Raw genomic sequence first — 21,661 nt, 5'->3', positions numbered from 1 at the left:
ATGAGCGTTTTGATTTTTAATAGAAAGCTTATATCAAAAACAGCAAGAGAAGAGAGAATGTATATGTGTGTGTACACATTCAAAGTTTAGCCAAAAAAATAAAATTCTCCAAATTTTTTGAATTTAGACCAATAAGGTAGCTGCTTCACTTTTTTTTTTGTTGTTGTTGTTAATGAATAATATATTGTCTGTAACCAGCAGATGCTGCTATTTGTGAAAAACTGATACAGCAAAGTTTATATATTCTGTTCTTTCTGGAATCTCTAATGAGATTGCAGTGCAAAGTAAGAGCAAGCTCCAGAGGTCAATATATATTGCAGGAGGAAAGGAATGGCTCATATAGCATATAGCACCAGTATAAAAAGTTTTATACTACTCACTGTTTACTTTTGGGGTGATGCACTTAATTTTATAAAGGGCAAGCCCAATCAATCCCATGCTCCTAAGTCCCTAGTAACTGAAACACAGAATCAACTTTTTTTTAAGTTTATTTATTTTTAGTAATCTCTACACCCCATGTGGGGCTTGAACTCCTAACCCCAAGACCAAGAGTCCTGTGCTCTTCTGACTGAGCCAGCCAGGTACCCACAGAGTCAGCTTTTTAACGTACCCTGTGGCTTCTGTATTCCATCTCTTGTTTCCTGTGCCAACCTTGGACTTCTCCAATGTCCCCTTCATTGTTTTTCTCTTCCCACCTCAGCCTGGTTGGGGACCCTCTTAGGTCTAACCCTAGGCAGAGGAAATCATTTGGAGCCAAATTGCACTTTGAAAACTCTTAAAGAGGCTTCATGTTCATATAGGAGGCAATTCACCTTCTGCAAGGGCAGTTTGCCGCAGGGAAGAAAGGAATTACTCAGCTGTTGCTACATGTATCCTCAAGCCACTGATTGGGCACCTAATATTTTGAATTTGGAAAATGACCAGCTTCAGATGGTCTTGCAAAAACGTCCAGCTTATTATGAGGTGGCTGAGTTTATGGGTGCTTGTATCTGTGTGTAAGTAGGTTTTTTTTTTTCTTTTCCGATTCTAAGCATTTATGGAAAAGTCTCTCCTGTGTCATTCACTGATGTTCAGGGGGAGCTTAAGACTGAAAATAGGCTGAAAATAGCTGATTGAAACTTTAGCAAGTCTGGGGGCCCAGTGGTGGGAAGCACTCCACACCTGCATTTCTTCCCCTTGGCTGTCTCCACCTGTATGCCCCACAGGCATCTCAAACTCAACACATCATCTTCCCCCTATCTCATGCTTCCCCAACAAACCCGCTTCTCTTCTGTAGGCCTTTATTTATGAAGATGGCCTCATTATCGTCCCAATTATCCAGGTTTCACAAATCAGTCATCTCTGACTCTTTCTTATTTTCCTCCAAATCTAACCAGGTTGTCAAATTCTGTCAAGTCTATCTTTGCCACAGTTCGCAAACCTAACCCCTTCCATTTCTACTGTCATGATGTTACTTTGGGTCTTTATTACCTCTCATTTCGATGATTAGGGTGGTTTCGAGTGCACTTTAATGGGGTGGTTAAGAGCCTGGACTCTCCAGACTTGTGCTGGTTTAGTTGAGGTTCAGGCACTTGCTGACTATATTCTCTTCAGAATGTCTCTTACATTCTCTTTCCTTTGGTTTCTTTATCTGTAAAATGGAGATGATGATAGTTTGCACTTCATAGGATTATGAAGATTAGTTGAGACTATTTATCTGAAGTGTCTGATACAGCACTAAATAAATATTGAGTACTATGAGGTTATTAGATCTTCCTGCCTCCAGTGTCCACCAGTCCTCACATTCATCCAATTTAACACTATGGGATTATCTTAAAGTATCACTTTGATCAATTCATCTCTGTGCTCAAAATTCCACTAGTGATGCCCCCTTATCTCCTTATGCTTCACAAATTGGTATCCAGAAAATCTCAAGTAATGGAGTTGTGCTAGGACCTTTGAGAGGCCACAGCCTTATCTACCTAAAGTCTAAACTGTGTCCAGTGTTAAGTGGCTTGGATTTTAAAATATTTTTTATTGGGGCGCCTGGGTGGCGCAGTCGGTTAAGCGTCCGACTTCAGCCAGGTCACGATCTCGCGGTCTGTGAGTTCGAGCCCCGCGTCAGGCTCTGGGCTGATGGCTCAGAGCCTGGAGCCTGTTTCCGATTCTGTGTCTCCCTCTCTCTCTGCCCCTCCCCCGTTCATGCTCTGTCTCTCTCTGTCCCAAAAATAAATAAACGTTGAAAAAAAAAATTAAAAAAAAAATATTTTTTATTAAAGTCAATCCATATAAATGAAATACAGTAGGAAACATAGTTATATCATGGTAAGGATAAAGCAAGAATTTGCAAATGAATTTGGTCTAAAGACCAAAGCAAGTGGCCTTGGCCCTACAGTGGTAGTAGGAATATTCCACTGGCAGAGTATGAGAAGAAGTAACAGCTTCATAACTTGGCTTATAAGACTTTTGCAATAAGGTCCCAACCTACTTTTCTAGCCTGTCCATTTCTAGATTTGCTTTATATAATTCAGAACCTCATCAAATCAGACATATCAGTGTTTGCCATATGTGTCCCTTCATTCTACTGCCAGTGAATGAATTCACATGGTTTCTTCCTCTTGAATTGCTTTAAAGCATCCAACCACTGCCCCTCTCGTGCATACTGTGTGTACTTTCCTTTGCTCTAAATTCATCCATATTTGAAGTGCAAGTCTTCATGATGATGAATTAATAGAGCTGATGAAGTAAAGAGAAGTGTTCAAGATGAAAGTTTCTTCCATGGTGTACCCTAACACAGAAAGCTGTCTTCAGCCCTGTTAGGGATCAGTAAAATGGATATTGTTTGTCATCAACAAAATCAGAAATTCAGGGGGAGCATTTATCAGAGAGCCATTGGATCTCTTTGGAAGGAACAAGATTTTGTTAAGGAAAAATCTCTGAATGGTTCCAGGGCAGAGAGGCTTGGCTCTGTTTGATGGTAAACTGTCGTAGATGAAGAAGAGGCTTGGGATGAGGCCATTCTGGAGAACCTCTACAGATATGTAGGCCAAAATTAAAGTAAATTCCCTCTCAAAATAGGGATCATAGGTACTGACTTTGGGTTATTTAAGAGCTAACTGAATGGGGAAGCTTTCTGTGACTACGTGCCTGAATACAGAGACAGTGGCAGTTTAGTTAAAAACAAAAACAAAAACAAACAAAAAAAAAACCTAGGCAGACCAAGTTCTAGACCAAATCTGACCTCTGCAAATTTTGTGAACTTGGCAAATTGACTTTTTGGGTCATAATTTCATCATCTAACAAAATAGAAACTAATAAGGATATATGAATCAAATGAGGTTATCGGTTTATATGTAAAAACACTTTGTAAATTTTAATGGAGCTACCTTATCTGTGAAACAGAGATAATATGTCTCTGTGTTGGGTTATTCTGAGCATTAAATGAGAAAGCCATGCAAATCACTTACAAAATGTTGAAAATAGAATGTCAAAGGGAATAATTATTAGCCATCATTATCATCATCATCGTCATCATTATTACTGTTTGTATTCTATGCCTTTGAAAATGTATGCTTTTTCTTATGGTAACATTTTGATTATGGTTTTGCCACTAATTTACGGTTTAGGGTTATAAAGGGATAGTATCATGATTTCCTTTACCCCTTGGCGAAATCTTTATTTCAGAAGTTGGGTCCTTAATTATTAGACATGTTGGCAATTAACTTTCATTTGCATAGTGCTTTGTTTATTTCAAAGTGCTTTCATAAATATTTATGTCATTAACTCCTGACAACAATCCTGATAATTAAGGAGAGTAAGAGTGATAAATACCCTTGGGAAATGGACAGACTGAAGCTGGGGGCATTGTTTTTTGTCCATGGTCACACAACAAACTTATGGGAAATACAGTGGACCCCTCTGGCTGCTGTTTCAGCGATCTCCCAGAGCTCTGGCCAGACCTGTGCTTATCCATGGCTGCCATTTTAGGTGAGCTTCTAGGGGACAGGTACTAACAATACAGATGCCTTCTAATTCTCCGGACACCAGCGGCATTCAAGCATGGAGTAGGACTTGATGACTACTTCTCCCACTCAACTTTTTAAAAACTTGAAAATATTTTTCCTGTTTTTTCTTGATGATCCTGAAGATGACAAGAAGTTGTAGTTTGTTTGAAAGCTTTTGCAGCATCGGTGTAGGAGCTCCAGAAAGGGAGTTAAAACGTTCGCAGTTGCAGGATTTACAGCAGAATATTAAGAGTGATTATCTCTGGGTGGTGAGATTAAATGTAATTTTCCTAATTTTTTTTTTTTTTTTTGCTTATCCATACTTGCTACCTGTTTTTTTCTCCCCATTAAATTTTTTGTAAAAATAGCAATTAAATTAGGTTGGCAACAGTGCCACACTTTGGAACTAGTAGGCTTCCTTGACTTGCTACCTGGGTAATCTTGGAAAACCTCCTTCACCTCCTTGTTTCTCAATTTCCCTTCTATGAAGGAAGATTCACCTCCCTGTTTCTCAGTTTCTATGAGATAAGAATAATGACAATCATAACAATACACGACTCACAGGGTCTTGGAGAGATTAAAAATAACATAATGTAAGGATTTTGGCATGTGATTGGTGATCAGTTAATGTATGTCTACCACCACCTGTATCTCTCCTTCCCTCCTCTTCAAACTTATAATAGTTACAGGCTAGGAAAAGAACTTAAGTGGTAACCCTAAATTCTATATGGAATTAAACATACTCTTTTGCAAAAACAGCCAAGCGACAGCTTTAGGGTGGTGAATTATCCTAAGTCTTCATTCTTTCTCACACGTCCTTTGGTAATGGGCTCTTGCCAGACATGGCAGTTAAATACCACATGGCAATGAGCAAAGAAACCTGGCCAGATTATCATGGAAGGGAAATCAGGGAGCATCGTTTGTAAAGACATCCTTAACTGTGAGGAAACAGATGAGAGCAACCTGTACTGTGTGGAGTATTCGGCTGCCTTCCAGACGGGCCAGAATTCAGGGATCTCAGGGCCCCGTGTCTCACTTGTATTGGCCCTTGTTCAGATCACTGTGCCTAATAAGAACCTGCCCCCTCCATTTCAGAGCTTTGGCTTGGTTTAGGCAGCTCTCTAATTGGTTTATTTCATTCATTAGGAATTTCTTTTCTTTAAAGTTGGCGACTTGAAGCCAGATTGTGAGGAGAGATTCCATGCCACCCGTATCTGTTTTGTTATTCCCCGGGTTATAAATGAGGTGATGTGGGGGTTCCTCTGACAGTGACCTTAGCTTAGCTCCCAATTTCCAAAGAGTTGGAGGCCTCTTCTGTTTGGACGGGAGAATCTCACCTTGCACCTCCACCTTCCCAAACTGGGAAGGGCTGTGGTGGCAACATGCCTGCGGGGGGGGGGGGGGGGGGTGGGCAGCCACTTTCTTCTTTCCTGCTGCACTTAACACCGCGGGCTTCCTGATCAGGGGTGTGGATAAGTAAAGAGCTCTTTCACCCCTGGAGAGGGTTTGGCAGAGTTTCTGGAAAGTGGGGAAAGATGTGGCAGGAAAGGGAGCAAAGAAACGTCAAGAATGGCATTGCTACACCACAGACTCTTCAAATTCAGCTGGCCCAGGAGTGAACCTCTCTCCCTTTCATACCTGTAGTGACTGCTCTGGGCAAGGGCATCGCTGTCTGCTCACTTACTCGGGATGCAAACCTCAGGGTCGTAGAATGGTTGTGAAAAGGGTACACTGAACAGTTTTTCAAGGATATTTTCAACCGGAGCTCCAGATTCTGTTATCTTTAACCTTGAATTCTACCTCATTCTCCTCTGTATTCTTCTTGGCACTGCCCTGCTCCAGGTCTCATGATTTCTCCACATTGAGGCTCCTAACTGGTCTCCTTTACATTATACCCTCCAAAGTCATTCTACCCCTCAAGTTCTGACCATTTAATCTTTATAAATCAAAGTCATGGTCAAGTTCCTATCTCTCCCCCTACTAGAAGCTTTCTTGGGGCACCTGGGTGGCTCAATCAGTTGAACATTTGAGTCTTGATTTTGGCTCAGGTCATGATCTCATGGTTCATGAGTTTGAGCCCCACGTCAAGTTCTGCACTGATAGCATAGAGCCTGCTTGGGATTTTCTCTCTCTCCCCATCTGGCCCTCCCCCGCTTGTGTCCTCTCTCTCTCTCAAAATAAATAAATATATTTTTTAAAGCTTTCCTCAGCCTGCAGTTGCTTACAGGATAATGTCTTACAGGATAAAGATGAACTCCTCTGCTGAGTTTTCACTGTCTTCTATTAACTCCAATCTATCTGTCCAACCCCTTGGTTAACTTCTCGAGTACAGTAGGTTTAAGTTACCTTGGAACATTCAACAGTCTCTGTACATGCTTTTACAGTTTCTCGGAATACTATATAAAGTTCTCAGAATAAGAGATAACTGGGTGTATAAAACAATGTGAATGGCTCCTTATAAGTTCACCTTTCCCACCAGATGGTTCTGTCCATGGGGGACTGATTAGTGATTTTTGAAGACTGGAGTTTAAGTTTACGGAGAATGATAAAAGTGAAGATTTGGGATCCAGTGTTCAGACACTGTGTTACCTCTCCAGTGATATGTAAGATCCTATAGGTGGGAAGAAAGAGAAAAAGTAAAGGAAAAGAAAAAAGCTATTTCTTGGAACCGATTCTAAATTATGTAATAGCCAGATTGAAAGCATAATGTCACGATATAATATTGTAAAATTTGTGTTTGGGCCCACTTGGCTTCTTAGGTGTAGGAGAATGAGCAAAGGCAGAGTGGAATGATAAACTAACATTGCTGAGATGCTCTGTATCCTGCAAGATTTTTGTGAAGAGTCTGGCTGGAAGAAACATACTACCAGCCACTTCCTTCCTCTTCGGAGAGACGGAGAGTGGCCTGTGTACTATAGGAGGGAGTACATAGGGCTTGAGGTCAAACAAGCCAAAGAGAATATCTCACTACTTTTAGGTAGGCTTTTTGAATAGTCTGAGTTGCAATTTTTTCAGAAATACAGACAATAATATCTGCTCTGTAAGATGGCCATAAGATGTGCAGATGAGGAGTATAAAGGGTCTGATTGATAAATAGCAGCTAGGTTTCTTATTGTACCATACCAAGACTTAACCAGAGAGAGCCTACTGTGTGCAAACTATGTGCTTCTCTACTATATCCCTAATTGCTCAACACATACACAGGTGGTGGTGAGAAAATTTCTCTCTCATTCTAGAGCAGGAAGGAGCTGGTTAAAGACTAAGCTCACAGACAACACTCAGTAGTTACCTGGCCTAGGGTAAGAAGTAGAAAAACTCCAATACTTCCCCACATTTCATGCCTTTGCATTATGTCCTTCTATTTGGAACATCCTTCCTCTGTGTGTTTGGGGCTAGAACTGACGAGCTGTCAGCACAGAGCTTGATGTGGGGCTGCAACTCATGAACTGTGAGATCATGACCTGAGCCAAAGTCAGATGCTCAACCAGCTGAGCCACCCAGGTGCCCCATTCTCCGGGTCTTTGAATATTCACTTCTTATTATCTTTGCATGTTCTTATTGCCACCTCTTTCAGGATTCACTGATCCTCAAGTCAGTTGTGAAAACTTCCTGTCTGTAATGATAGCTTCTCTTTTCATGGTTTTCTCCTTTCTTAGGACAATTATGTCCTTTCTAGTAGACTTTGAGCAACATGCATGCAAAGGAATCTCCTTGTTTATCGTCGATGAATGCTGCCTGGGGCAGTGTTTTGAGCATAGTTTCACTGAGTACACATTTATTGAATGAATAACATTGCCGCTAAGGTAAATTTCAATACTTTACATCTTTAGAATGATATTGTCTCTGTGGCTTTAAACCAGAATTCCTTTTTTTTTATATTCAATAAGGGTAATAAACTCTATGGGGCATCACTCAAATTGCAAAAAAAAAAAAAAAAGTCCGCTCTCTTTGACCTTTAAATTATTATGAAGAAGCTGCTTTGGTATTCTGAGACTCGTTTCTTCTCAGCTCTCTGAAGAAATATGTGGGGATATGGTAGAAGAAGGCTGTCATACTCAAAAGCATCTTTGGGGAATTGTTTGTGCATTCAAATTTTAATTTCAAAGATCAGAATTTCCCAGGGGTGCATGCTGCTGTAGTATGATGCATGATGCAAGATTAATTAAAGACCATGCTCAGATTTTGTCTTTGTGGCTCTTACAGCCATTTGGATAATGCTTATAATGCAAAAAGAATTAACTTTGCCAGATACTGAAATGTCCTATCACTTCCTAATTATGTTGTGGAAAGATGATTTATTCGGTTTCATTTTTAAACAATTTTTCTCTTCATTTTTTAAACACTTAAGCCATTTCTTAAGCTTTGGCCAAGGTAGGCTATCTCTCTCTCTCTCTCTCTCTCTCTCTCTCTCTCCATCCATCTGTCCATCAATTTCTTTATTATCTATTTGGGCTCTACCTCCCTTAATTCTAAAATAGGAATTCTAATTCTAAAATGGAAATACATTTTATGATGAGCTGGTGATTTAATGCCTGTCCTACCAGGATATAACACATTAAATTCCTTTTGCTTTTGCCTTGAGCATTTAGCCTAAATAAGTCATCGGGAGGATTTGTTTGTTCTGCCTTTTAGTTTCTGATCAAAAGCTTCCTTATGAAAGATCAGGTGCCAAAGGTGGAAATTAACTATGAGCTGTATTTTCCATGTCTACTCTCTCCAAAGTCAGTTTAAAAAATCAACTCTTCACAATGTATTTTAGCAGCAGCAGGTGTGAAAAAGACTTAGAAATTAGAAACTGTATTTGATGGTGAACTCCAGGTGAGTCAGCAGTGTGGTAAGTTACCCGCACAGCTAATGTTGTTGTTGGCTAAATTCACTGATGTACAGCTTCTGGAAGGAAGGAAGGGGTTGTCATGGTATATTCCACAGTGACTGGGTCACTACTGGTGTATTGTCTTCCTTTCTTGGCTACATACTTTAATTACGACACTGAAAAACTAGAACATATTCAGGAGAGGGTGACCTGGCTGGTCAGGGAATTTTTACTTTGTCAGATGGTCAAATGAGGAATGGCTGAAGCAACTAGGTGTCTGTTGTTGTTGTTTCTCTCTGTCTCTGTCTCTCTCTCGTGAGCAGGAGAGAGAGCAAACAGAGAGAGAGAGAATCTTAAGCAGACTTCATACTCAGTGTGGAGCCGGACTCAGGGCTTGATCCCATGACCCTGGGATTCCATGACCCTATGGTCTGAGCTGAAATCAAGGGTCTGACACTCAACCAACTGATCACTCCCCCCACCCCCCCCCAGGTACCCCACTAGTCTGTTTCTTAATGAAAAATAATTTTTTGAGAACTTTTATGTTGTAATTCCATTATATGATAGGAAAACTATCTTAATTGCAGGCTTTGGATTTTGCCTTTAACCATAGATCATTGACACAACCCTCTTCTCTTAGATTCTTGCCTTGCAATCAAATAAAAACCACTAGGCCTTCCCCTAGTGAATCATGACTCCTGCCTTAGTCCAACACCATAGACAGCCCTCTTTTGATCCTTATCTAGCTCTGACCATTCCCACAGGCTAAGGAGCCCCCAGGAACATGGGGATATGCCTACCCACAGCATGTGCCCCTCCCCACTGAGCTACTTGTTACTGGGACCAGTGACATCAAGATCACCTGGGAGCTTGTTATAAGTACAGAATCCAGAACCTTAGAAACCACCCCACCAACTGAATCAGAATCTGTGTTTTAACAGAGTCCCCAAGTGATTCAAGCACACGTTGAAGTTTGCCAAGCATTGTTCGAGGCCATGCTCTGGGTACCTGAGACCCTAGAATTCCTGGCCTAAATGGCCCTGCATTTGCTTCCAGGGCCTGTCCTTCCCAGGGCATGCTCTGCTGCCAGTGGATATATACTTAAGCCTGAAGGGTGACCAAGAGTGACCATTTAGGAAGTCGGTCTGAGGTGGAACTTAGAGATATGGGCTGCTTGTTCTCACTCATGTATGCAAAGCTGCCACATTGAGGGACTAGATGCCAGGATTGAAAAATAAGAGCGGGGATCCCAGGTCTCTATCTGTATTGTTGCTCTGGGCCTGGGTGGAAAAGTAAGGCTCTGTGGTAGAAGTAAATCTTAAGTGAAAACAAAGTCATAAAACATGAAGCTCATATGTATGCAAAGTAATACAACTGCAACATGAAGATTAAGCGCGCGCGCACACACACACACACACACCCCTAGCTCCTGTATCCCAAAGCAAGTATACGTGGTGGAATGTAGGCAAATCAGTTCTATTTCATGAAATGTCTGGAATTATTAACTTTGTACATAGCTTATTATGTTATCCCATGTTCCTTCTTTGTCCCTCTTTCTCACCCCACCCCCAAGTGTATGATTTGGCAGTTTTTGGTGGATGCAAAAGGAACTAGCAAGAGTGCAAGAGAATTCGGAATTTTTTTGTCTTCTGATTTACTTTTCAGAGCTCTGCGAAAAGCGTGCTCGAAGCCTCTGATGAGAGGTGCCATGCACACTGCATCCAGCCCTAAGATGTGCTTTTCCCGAGGCGCCTAGTAAATGAAGGCCCTACAGTCAAACCCAGGTGCATCCTCCAAAGTCCATGACTTGTTTATTTTTATCAAAGTACCTCATAAATCATATGGGCATTTTTGTTGTCTGAATGTGACCTGTTATGGAGCATAATCACTTTGGGCAGGGATGGAGGGGGGCACCACTGAACACACAGTTCTTGCTGAACTGTTTGAATGGCTCATGTTGACCGTAACCAAGAGAGAAAGTGATGCTGATTGTGGACTATGTCTGTGTATGGAAGTTAGAGATTGATATATTTAAAAATTTTTTTAATGTTTATTTTTGAGAGAGAGAGAGAGAGAGAGAGAGAGAGAGAGAGAGAGAGAGAGACGGCATGAATGGGGGAGGGGCAGAGAGAGAGAGGGAGACACAGAATCCAAAGGAGGCTCCAGGCTCTGAGCTGTCAGCACAAAGCCCGATGTGGGGCTCGAACTCACGAACGGCGAGAACATGACCTGACCTGAAGTCGTATGCTTAACCGACTGAGCCACTCAGGCGCCCCTGGACATTTTTCGTTTATTGCCTACATAACCTACTATATGGAATACCACAAATAAACTTCCCCATGAAATGTTTCCTTAAGCATAAAGGGGAAAATAAATAAGTATATCACACATAATCTCTTGAAATTTGTTCCATTTCAAATTCTTCCAAAGTGGAGAAAGCAAAATGTTTGCCGCCTCGAGGAGCAGGATCAAGGGGAAGTGTTAGGGAGAAGATTCGAGTTTCTTTTGTCAGTCAGAGCTCTCTGTGCCTGTTGCCTTTCTGGGAAGCCAGCCCCGGCTATTTCCCAAAGGCCCCTGAGAGCTGGACCACAAGTCTGTGGAAACTGGTCTCTCTAGTTGTCTGTGTATTTATTATAGACAATCTACTCTCGATCTCCCTTGAGAGAAAAATGTTTTTCTTAGAAGCCTTTTTTTTTTTAACTTAGCTACTCTGTGCCTGTTGAAACTTGGTTTTTTGGGGTGCTCAAAAGTAACTTCCTTTTAAGAGAGAAGACCAAAACTTACACAAACCTGAGGCTAAGGCGATTTGCCAAATATCCCAATTTATAATAGAGGGAGTTTCCTCAGAATTGCTTCCTTTATAATGTGGCGTTTTCCTTGGTAGCTTTGCAAGAGTTGCCCTCCCTTCTCTATACGTGGAAGCCTCTTGGCATGGAAGGGCCTCGGTATAGACCTGGCCTGCCAGCCTCTGTGACACGGTGCTTTCAGGGCACGATTCTAGACACCCTGCCACCAAAGGTACAGCCCCTTCTGTCCTGGGCATTTCTCTGAAATATGCCATTTTACGTACACCTCCCTTAAACAAACAGAAAACAATTTAAGAGCTCAGTTTTAAGTGGTACAATTCAGCAATGTAGGTTAATGAAAGACAAAAGCAGCAGCCTGATCAATCTGGTCGGAGGGAATATTTTCTGTTTGGTGTATACTTTTTACAGTACAGACCGTGGGTTTACTTATTTAAAAAAATGAACATTACTGTAAGATCTCATGGGAGGAACATATATGATGTAGGCATGGACCCCATTCTTGGACAGCTCACAGTTCATTTGATGATTTGAGACAAATATACAGGATAATTTCATTTTGGGAAAATGATCACAAATGCTGTGAGCTCAGCTAGTTGAATTGTTTGGATGGATCATTGAGGACTTGTGGCTTTGAGTTTTGGAAATGAGTGCTGGAGCTATAGTGCAAAAGCCTTGAATGACAGGCTGGGCAAGTGTTTCTGGATTTTAAAAGTAACAGGAAGCCCTTTTAGTTTTCTGAACTCTTTGAATCGGCGTGGTGGTGAAAGGTAGAAGGTAGATTATTTCAGGTGAGGAGAAACTACAAATAAAAATGTAAGCTCTATAATGATTGTCTTTACTCAGGCTCACAAGGGGAACACACAGCTGGTCGGTGTAAATGTTTGTTTTTGTCTCTGTCCTGTACATCCACAGGATTCCATGGAATTATGGGGGGCTGTGGAACCAGAGAGATCTGAATGTGAACCCTAGTTCTACCACGTACTACTTGATGGCTTTAGACCTCTCTGTGAAACAGATAATAAGCCAAACTTGTGAGTTTGTTTAAGGACTGAAATGTAGAGGTCTCAGCCTACTGCTGCTACTAATTATTCTGGGCTCTGGTTGTGATGGATGGCAATGTCTTAAATATGTAGTTCTTCATTTCCATGTAAAAATAATACATGCTCATTCCAGAAAGTAAGAAGCTTAAAAGAAGGAAAATAATCCTGTGGTGGCAACAATGTTAATATTCTAGTGTGTTTCTTTCCATCCGTTTTCTGGAAAGGAACAGGCTTACTGTTGTCCTTCTTGAGACTGCTCCTGATTTGCTTACAAGAGGAAGAACACAAGCTAGACCAGAGAGGTCCTCACTGCCTTTCTCTTCCATCACTATACACACAGTCCTGCTTCACACCTTTACTCTGAGTACTTCTAAGAATAGGCAGACCCTACCAGCTATGTCACTGAATGTCCTCTATGTCTGTCCACGCTCTGACCTCCTAAACGTGTCCTGAATGAATGAAGCCTTCTTTGGTTCAACCTTCAGCTCTAAGGGGTTGTTCCTGCCTCTGAGTCCTCATTACAATTTTATCTAGAGCATTTTCTCTAGACTCTATTGAGAAATACTAGCAGGGATTTGCTGATGATGTTGCTACTCAGAGTGATTGTTATGTATTGTGAGAGTTATATCCTAAACAGTTTGAAGGAGAAATCAGAATTTAAGACTCCTTGTACAGAATATGACAGTGCTAGCCTAGCAGAGTATGAACTTAAGGATGGCAAAATTTTATGTCCTCTCCATTGGTGCATAGGTGATGGTCATTATTGATTCTGGGATCTGATTTATTTCATTCTAACAGATAATAGAACTCCAAATGGACTTTCTCAAACATGAGCCATTTAGATGCCCATCTAAAAGTTATTCACCATCAACCTTATTGGATTAACTGTCCACTTAAATGTCATCTGTGACACCAAAGCTTTTGCTATAAATTTCCCTTACAGGAAAGGGCAGGGGAAAGAGCATTGTTTTGTTTAATTATTTGTCCATGACTCCCAAAGTAAGGCATCCTGGGTTCCCTGTCAATAGAAGTTTAGAAACAGCAAATTAGAAGACGAGCTGCTAGGGGCGCCTGGGTGGCGCAGTCGGTTAAGCGTCCGACTTCAGCCAGGTCACGATCTCGCGGTCCGTGAGTTCGAGCCCCGCGTCGGGCTCTGGGCTGATGGCTCAGAGCCTGGAGCCTGTTTCCGATTCTGTGTCTCCCTCTCTCTGCCCCTCCCCCGTTCATGCTCTGTCTCTCTCTGTCCCAAAAATAAATAAACGTTGAAAAAAAATTAAAAAAAAAAAAAAAAAAGAAGACGAGCTGCTAGAGTCAGGAATGTTGAAAGCAGAAAAAATGACAGCCTGACAATGAGGGAAGAGACAGCCAGTATACGAACTAAAAAACTTGGCAGTTCAGGGTCTTTTAGAGCTTGGGTAAATAGCCTTACTCTTCATGTACAACAGTTGGCTTTCATATAGGATAGGAAAATATTAGGATTGAGCGTTAATCTAGGTAACTTTTTAGACTTCATTCCTACTTTTAGTAAAATTAGGGCATCAAGGACATAAAATATAAATTATTAGTAATATATCCCTTTTAGGTCTTAAAATTTGGTTTGTGATGACTTTTATTTTTTTAATGTTTATTTATTTTTGAGAGAGCGAGAGAGTGAGCGCACACGCATAAGCAGGGGAGGGGCAGAGAGAGAGAGGGAGACACAGAATCTGAAGAAGGCTCCAGGCTCTGAGCTATCTGCACAGAGCTGGACATGGGGCTCGATCTGATGAACTGTGAGATCATGACCTGAGCTGAAGTTGGATGCTTAGCAGAGTGAGCCACCCAGGTGCCCCTGGGATGACTTTTATTAAGCTATAAAGGAATTCATTATTTTTAATATAATTTGTTTGAAAAATTAAGTATGTAAGTTTTAGAATGATTTCTATCCAGAGGTGCCTGGGTGGCTCAGTTGGCTGTGTGTCCAGCTTCAGCTCGGGTCATGGTTTTGCAGTTCACAAGTTCGAGACCCGCATCCAGCTCTCTGCTGTCATCATGGAGTAGCAGAGAGCCTGCTTGAGATGCTCTGTCCCCTTCTCTCTCTGCCCCTTCCCTGCTTGTACTGTCTCTCAAAAATAAATAAATGTTAAAAAATAGAATGATTTCTGTCCAAATAATCCATTCATACCAGTTCTAGAAAATAAAATATCTTTGTATGTTATTTTACACACACACACACACACACACACACACACACACACACACACTGTGAGTCCCAGAATCTCAGGTTGTACCTTTGGTTTGGACCTTAGTCTTCTTCACCTCGGCCCTGAACATGGCCCACCTCTCGGACAAACACATTTATGTTCCCAAGCAAATTGGGGTTCCTGGGTGGCTCAATTGGTTAAGCATCTGGCTTCGGCTCAGGTCATGATCTCACAGTTTGTGAGTTCGAGCCCTGCGTTGGGCTTTGTGCTGACAGCTCAGAACCTGCAGGCTGCTTCAGATTCTGTGTCTCCTTCTCTCTCTGCCCCTTCCCTGCTCACGCTCTGTCTCTCTATCTCAAAAATAAATAAACATTAAAAAAAAAAGTTTTCCAACCAAATAAACATTTCTTTTAAGGACTTTCATCCTGGGAGATTCCATAGCCTTTTTCTGTAGTCCTTTTTATAAGTATTCATCCTACTTTCTCTGGGTTCTGCTTTTGGTTTAATTCTAGGTCTTTTATACTGTAATTTAAAATCCTTTCTTCTTCTAGGAGAAGAAAGATGGGGTCTCAGCAGCCATTTGAGAATTTCTCCATCACTCATTTATCCTTTGGCTTTTTGTCCAACTGGTATAATACAAATTATTTTGGTTCTTTTTTTTCAGCATAGATATTAATTTATTGGGGGAAGAAAAGGAGATTAAAGATGACCTAATTCAACTACCTGGTTTTGTATATGGTCCTCTGGATCCCAGAGCGAAGAAATGGTTCAAATTATCCAGCAAGTTAGTGGTAGATTTAGCCTTTGGACCCAGGCCTCCTACCTGTCATCCAAGGTTTTTACTACTGTACCACATTGCCCCAGAATTTTCTCTTTAGGGACAATGCTGCTCTGTTTTATTTTATCACTTACTTCTTCCTCAAGTAATGAAACCCACAGAATTTCTTGGTTACTCATGCCAGTAAATGGTTAATCTCACTGAGCCCAAGGCCCTGGAAACTTCTGGGAGGGAGCCAGGTGAGCAAAGAGAGCAGATAAAGGCACCACCTGCCTATGGGTTAGAACAGCCTGGGGACACAGAGAGAATGTAAACACATTCTGCAAATCTTATTGTCTGACACTGTGCCAGCGTCTTTTGGGTTCTTGTCATGGAAAATATTTCGTCTGAGGTCATTCAATAAGCAGAAAGGAGCATTGAATACCCTCCAGGGTGCCAACTCAGTCCTCCCCCCCTCCCTTTTGTCCAGATTAAATAAGCAAGGGACTAACATTTCATGGTTCTAGAAGCCTTTCAACAATACAGGCTGTAAGGTAGAGAGAAAGGAGACATTAAGAAAATATATTGTGTTGTTCTGAACAGCTCTCTCCCCCTGGCGGCCTGCCCTCCTCCCCCGCGCGGCCTCCCTCTGTTTGCTCACCCATACTTACAAGCACACGCCCTGAGTTTAGAGCAAGAGTTAATGTCTGTGCTTCCTCATAAATCTCGGTTTGGTGCCTCGAGCTATGTTTTTAATTCTGTGGTGGAACTTTGAGATTTGAGATGAGTAAAAAGGAGGGGCAGCTGGTGGAGGTAATAATGGAAGCTGCCATTTCTCCTTCTGGAGACTTGCATCCTCATTCATGTCTCCTATCAGGTGGTTTAAAGCCTTAGCTCAGCATCTTTGAGGGCCAGGATGGGAGACAAGTGGGAAGTCATGAGAAAGAATACCTATGTTGTGCTATGGCTGTGTTGTGCTATGCAGAAGGTTGCACGGCTTCTCTCTGAAGGAAGTAGAATGTGTGGAATGAGCAAATTAACCAAAACTGGTGATTGGTTGGCATAATTATCTGGTTCAGCTGAAAATGACTTCAAGGAGAGGTGTATTTCCTGTCAAAAATAATGTATTGTCTTCCTAAACTTGTTATTGAAGAAAGTTTTTCCTCCATTCAGTTTGGAGCTCCTCTTTTTGGTGTTGCTCAAACATTTATTTTTCATGATTGATCCTTTGGTCCTTGGATGATAGTTTCTTCTGTATAAACCTCATTTCTTCAAGATGCCTTTGCTTTTTGTGGCGTAGAAGGCAAATCTGTTTGGCTGCTATGATGGTTTAAAGTAGTAATTGCTTAAGTTTCCACCCTGGCAACAACCATATTTGACTCAAATTCTGAGTCTGAGTCACTGAGTAGAACCCATAATTAACAAGACTAAGGGAAGAACTCTGATCTTTGAAAATTCTGGTCTTTGGTTTATATATATATAAAATGAAGGAATTGGAACCACATCTCTTAAAGGGCCTTCCAACTCAAGACAGTCTAGAATCCTAAAAATCTCCAGCTGTTATAAATACTTTTCTTCCACCAAGTTCTTAGGAGTCCTTATGGAGAATCTCCTTTACTTCTAGAACTTTCTAGGAGGTTTTTTGATTTAGCAGAAGTGAAGGGTACATTGATCTTCTTGCTTCTATTACTGTGGGAATGGAGGTCAGAACAAACTGGTTTCCTTGAGGGGAGAAAAATGGAAACAAAATAAATTGTAATAGGTAAAATTCTAATTCTATAATGAGGCTTGCGGTTTTCTATTTGTACCTGTTTGAGGTGTGTGAAAGAGATGATAGTAAAATAGGCCCAGAGATGATCAGCCTATGGGCTTCCAGAATTCAGAGACTGAGTCTTATTCATTTCTCTACCTGTGACAACACACTGCACAGAGAATATGTTGATTAAATACTGGAATTGAAGATAAACATCTTAGGACTGTTTCAGGGAATCACCTGTGAGGTGATTTAAAAGATTGTTCTTAACCTATTAGAAAACTTTTACAGAGCTATGCTGATTCAGTCTGAAGAAAAAAGAGCTGTAGGGGTGTTTTAAGCTAAATGAAAGCCTCTCTGATGGATTTAAATAGGAAATTATATACACCGAAACATGATAAAGCGGAAGCCAAACACAAAAGTTTTCTGAGACTCAGAATCAGGCGGGGGAGGAGGGATCAATAGATGAAGAAAACTGTAGAAGATTCCAACACCTTCTCTGTGCTAGGTATTTGCTTTTCTTGTTTTGTCTATGCAGGAATCATGGTATTTTTCCTCCCCTTTGTAATTCTGTTCTTCCAGTGGTTTGTTGACTTGGTGATCTGATTAAGCCTGGTCATATTCTTTATCTTATTTCCTGTTAGCTTCATTTATTTCTACCAAAGAAGTCGAAAAAACTGTTGTCATAGTTAAAAAAATTAAAAATATAAAGTTTGTATCAGGACAAGTAAGCATTATAATGCACACTAGGAACTCAACATTTGATAGTTGCTACTATGCCTTACAGCATACAAAACACTTGCTCATCCATTATCCTCTTTTTCCTCGTGAAATGGGTATTACCCAAAGATCAGAAAGGTGCTGTGAAATGCCCAAAGCCAAGGTTTCCACTCAGTATGATTTGGAGAAGAAAGCTACCAAATTGTCCTTTGCTTAATACTTTGGTGTTGGCATTATTTACCTAGGACTGTACCCCCACTTTGATTAACTTGACCATAGTGCTTAGTGAGAAAGATTAGTCTTCTTACCCTGATGACCTAACTTTTTTGTAAATTTCCTCTTCACTTCCAGGGCTACCTTATTTTCCTACAATCTCATAATTGATAATATCGAGCTTATATAAAAATCTACAGTTCCTTTTGAGACTGAGATTTCATTTCTGACCTTTAGCTAAGATCTCTCGATGGGCTTTTTGCCCACAGATGATGATGGTCTTCTTAGGGCAACTCTTTCAACTCTGTGTCGATTGGAAGTAAGGCTGTGTTGTGGAATAGCAGGACCATAACTTGGAATGTACTTTGTAGTGAGAGTCCAGAATGGTGAAAAGACCCCTAAATGAAGTCTTGGGAGACCAAGGCTCTCGCCAGGTCACCTCTGTGTGTAGTGATGCTTTGGGAAAACCCTATTCCTTCTGTGTGCCAGTTTTCTCATCTCCAGAAAGACAGCACTGGGCTTTAGGTTCCAGGAGCCCTTCTAACTCTCACGTTCTATAGTTTATAAACATTAAAATGTTATTCCATCATATGGTGGCTGATTTGTGCTTTTACATGTTTGCGAAGGATCACAATAGGTGCTAAAGTCCCCTAGGAGTGATGGGACAATGCTTGGTATGGTCTTTGCAGCAGAAGGTGTGGTCAGGGGGCTAATTTGATGCCTCTAAACTACAAAAGCCATAACCAGAGGCTTCTTTTATATACTGTATGTCCTTGACTGAATGCATGTTAGTAGTGTCATGACCACAGCCATCTATGTCATTTACACAGTTACCGAGGTCCTGAGATGTCACATGGAGACATGTTAAAGAACATGTGGTGAAATGGATTCAGAAAATGAAATGAGCTTGTCCATAGCACCACAGCATTAAGTGTCAGAAGCAAGACTCTAATGCAAGACTATCTGACATCCTATTTTTTGCATTTTTCACTTCACTGTTACCTCCCACAACATCTTGCATGGTGAGCATAAGTAACTAATGAAGCAGTCCTGGTCATAAAGGCACCTGTGTTCCCCACAATTGTCCTAATGACACTGGATGGAAGAGGAGATGGTAGGTTTTCATAAACCTATGGTACTAAGGTCTTTGCCGAGAATACCTTTTTACCTTTGGAGAGAATTTTTAGTTGTAGATTTATCTTCTTAGGTATCACCATTGGAGCTCAGGAGAGAAAGTTGGCTGAACTTGTATATTCAGAGGTATGCTACATCTCTGAGAAATGTCATTGCCATGCTCAAATTGACTGGTTATTTAGAAATAGGGTCCCTCTTGAATTTCATGGTTAAACTTCATTTGAGGCTTCCCTAAGGTAAAATAATATAAAGTGTACTTCTTAGAGAAGCTATCTTGGCAGATTTTCATCGCCTTTGGATAAAAGCAAAATTGCACCCAGCACATAAATTGACATATGAAGCAGTAAATGATTCCATTGTGCAAGTTGTCTTAATGGACTAAAGCCAGAATGCTCCATTAACCAGCATGCATAGAATAGTAATTGAGCTTAGAGTTTATTACCAGGCCAGGAAGAGAGAGAGAGAGAGAGAGAGAGAGAGAGAGAGAGAGAGAAAGAAAAAGAAAGAAAGGAAGGAAGGAAGAAAGGAAGAAAGAAAAAGAAAAAGAAAGAGAGAAAAGGAGGGAGGGAGAGAGAAAGAGAAGAAAGAAAGGAAAGAAAGGAAGAAAAAAAGAAAGAAAGAAAGGAAGAAAAACAAAGAAGAAATGAAACAGAAGGAACATATTGGGGGGATGATAAATGTCAGAATAACAGCTGGGAAGGTGAGAGGTTAGAAAGAGAACTTTAGAGGTATGTACAATATCTTTCTTTTCCACTTTTTCTTTGTGGGTAAAGGATTAAGTACAAAAAAGGTTGGGTGTCAGCTTTCAAACATAATGATAAAAAATCTGAGAACAGAGCAGTAGAATGTGCCAGGTTCTTTTCGTACTTTCATTTTAGAAGAATCTCAGAGATCAGCCAACCGGGAAGAGGGGTGGCATATGCATATGTGTGAGATTGTGTTTATACACATCTCTACTTGGATAAACACACAGAAGCCACAATAGCATTCCCAAAGGAATTCCTTAATACAGGAAGTAACAGCTTTATGCAGGCACCACAATTAAGCTCTGGGTTTTCATTCTAGATCCCAGGATTTAATTTCTAGAAGAAATGAGAGCTCTGTGATGTTCCATGGGGCTGTTTAGAATTACAGGCAACTTAGTTTTAAAGCTCATTGAATGCAAAGCACCTGAGCTTGGCTTAACCTCCAGGGATCTCTTTGCATTCAGAGATGTCTAAAACCACAAACTATAAATTCTGATGGGCACATGTAAAAGAAGAGACCACAGGAATTACAATTTTGTTATTCAATGTGGCCACATTCTACTGCCACGACTTCCCTCCCATCATTCCCAAGCTTCCTCTTGCTTTGCACTTGGATTTACCAGATATCCAGGCCTGGGCTATACCCGATAGTGTGGGAAAAGGCAGACACAATTTATTTATGAGCTATGGTATGTATGTTGCTGCAATTTAGCTGGATAGAATGTGTACAGATAATAGAGAACCATGAGATATGAAAGCTGTGGTCACAGGCATTTTTTTGAATTGGTCATTATCGCTCTTAAGGATCATCTATACACTACTATTCTTGAAGTCCCAGATCTTTTCTTGTGTTAACTGCTTTGTGGAAGATGAAGGTGCTGTCATTTCTCTTCTCCTTGAAACTGCCTGCCACCTTGACACATACACTTCCTGACCCACCACCTTGACTCTTCCCTTTCCCTTTTTCTTCCAACCCTTACCATCAGAATATTGGCATGAGAGCAATATCCATGTTTCCATCCCTGGCCCCAGTCCTCAGCACCAGAGTCACATTTCCAAGTAGACATTTCCACATAGGATTCTCAATGACACCTTGAACTCATCATGTTTGAAACCAAATGTATCCTTTTATTCTTACCTCCCGAGTTTCTGGAACAATCAGTTAGTAGGCAAGTCACTCAGCATCATTATAAATCTGACTGAGACATCACGTGACTTTCCCATCCTTTTCTTTTTGTTTTAATCTAGTGCACATGGCTAATCTAAGGAAACTTGTTTCTTGTAGGAGACAAGGAGAAGGCCTTAGGATCTACTGGGGGAGTCTGGAACAGCAGTCCCTCTTATCTCGCTGGAACCCATGGTCCACTGAGGTGCCTTATGCGACCTTCACTGAGCACCCTATGAAGTACACCAGTGAGAAGTTCCTCGAAATTTGTAAGGTAGGCAGTTTGAGCCTCATTAGACTAGCTTTGATGGTGAAGCTATCTGCTTCTAAAATATGTACTACTCAAA

The 21,661-nt window shown here is 41.0% G+C and overlaps 1 protein-coding gene across 5 annotated transcripts in view; it reads left to right on the top strand.

Annotated features, from left to right (window-relative positions):
* The window catches only part of TPRG1 (tumor protein p63 regulated 1), a 223,152-nt gene that overhangs the window by 187,454 nt on the left and 14,037 nt on the right, over positions 1 to 21,661 (top strand). For all 5 annotated transcript variants that reach the window (XM_045502611.1, XM_045502613.1, XM_045502612.1 and 2 more), the window contains exon 5: positions 21,435 to 21,588. In XM_045502611.1, the coding sequence (XP_045358567.1) occupies positions 21,435 to 21,588 (154 nt within the window). The remainder of the gene's footprint in view (positions 1 to 21,434; positions 21,589 to 21,661) is intronic.

The sequence above is a fragment of the Leopardus geoffroyi genome, chromosome C2 (genome assembly GCF_018350155.1).
Source record: "Leopardus geoffroyi isolate Oge1 chromosome C2, O.geoffroyi_Oge1_pat1.0, whole genome shotgun sequence".
In the NCBI taxonomy this organism is placed as follows: Eukaryota; Metazoa; Chordata; class Mammalia; order Carnivora; family Felidae; genus Leopardus; species Leopardus geoffroyi.
Note: the sequence above shows the minus strand (reverse complement) of the source record. Positions and strands in the feature narration are given on the sequence as shown.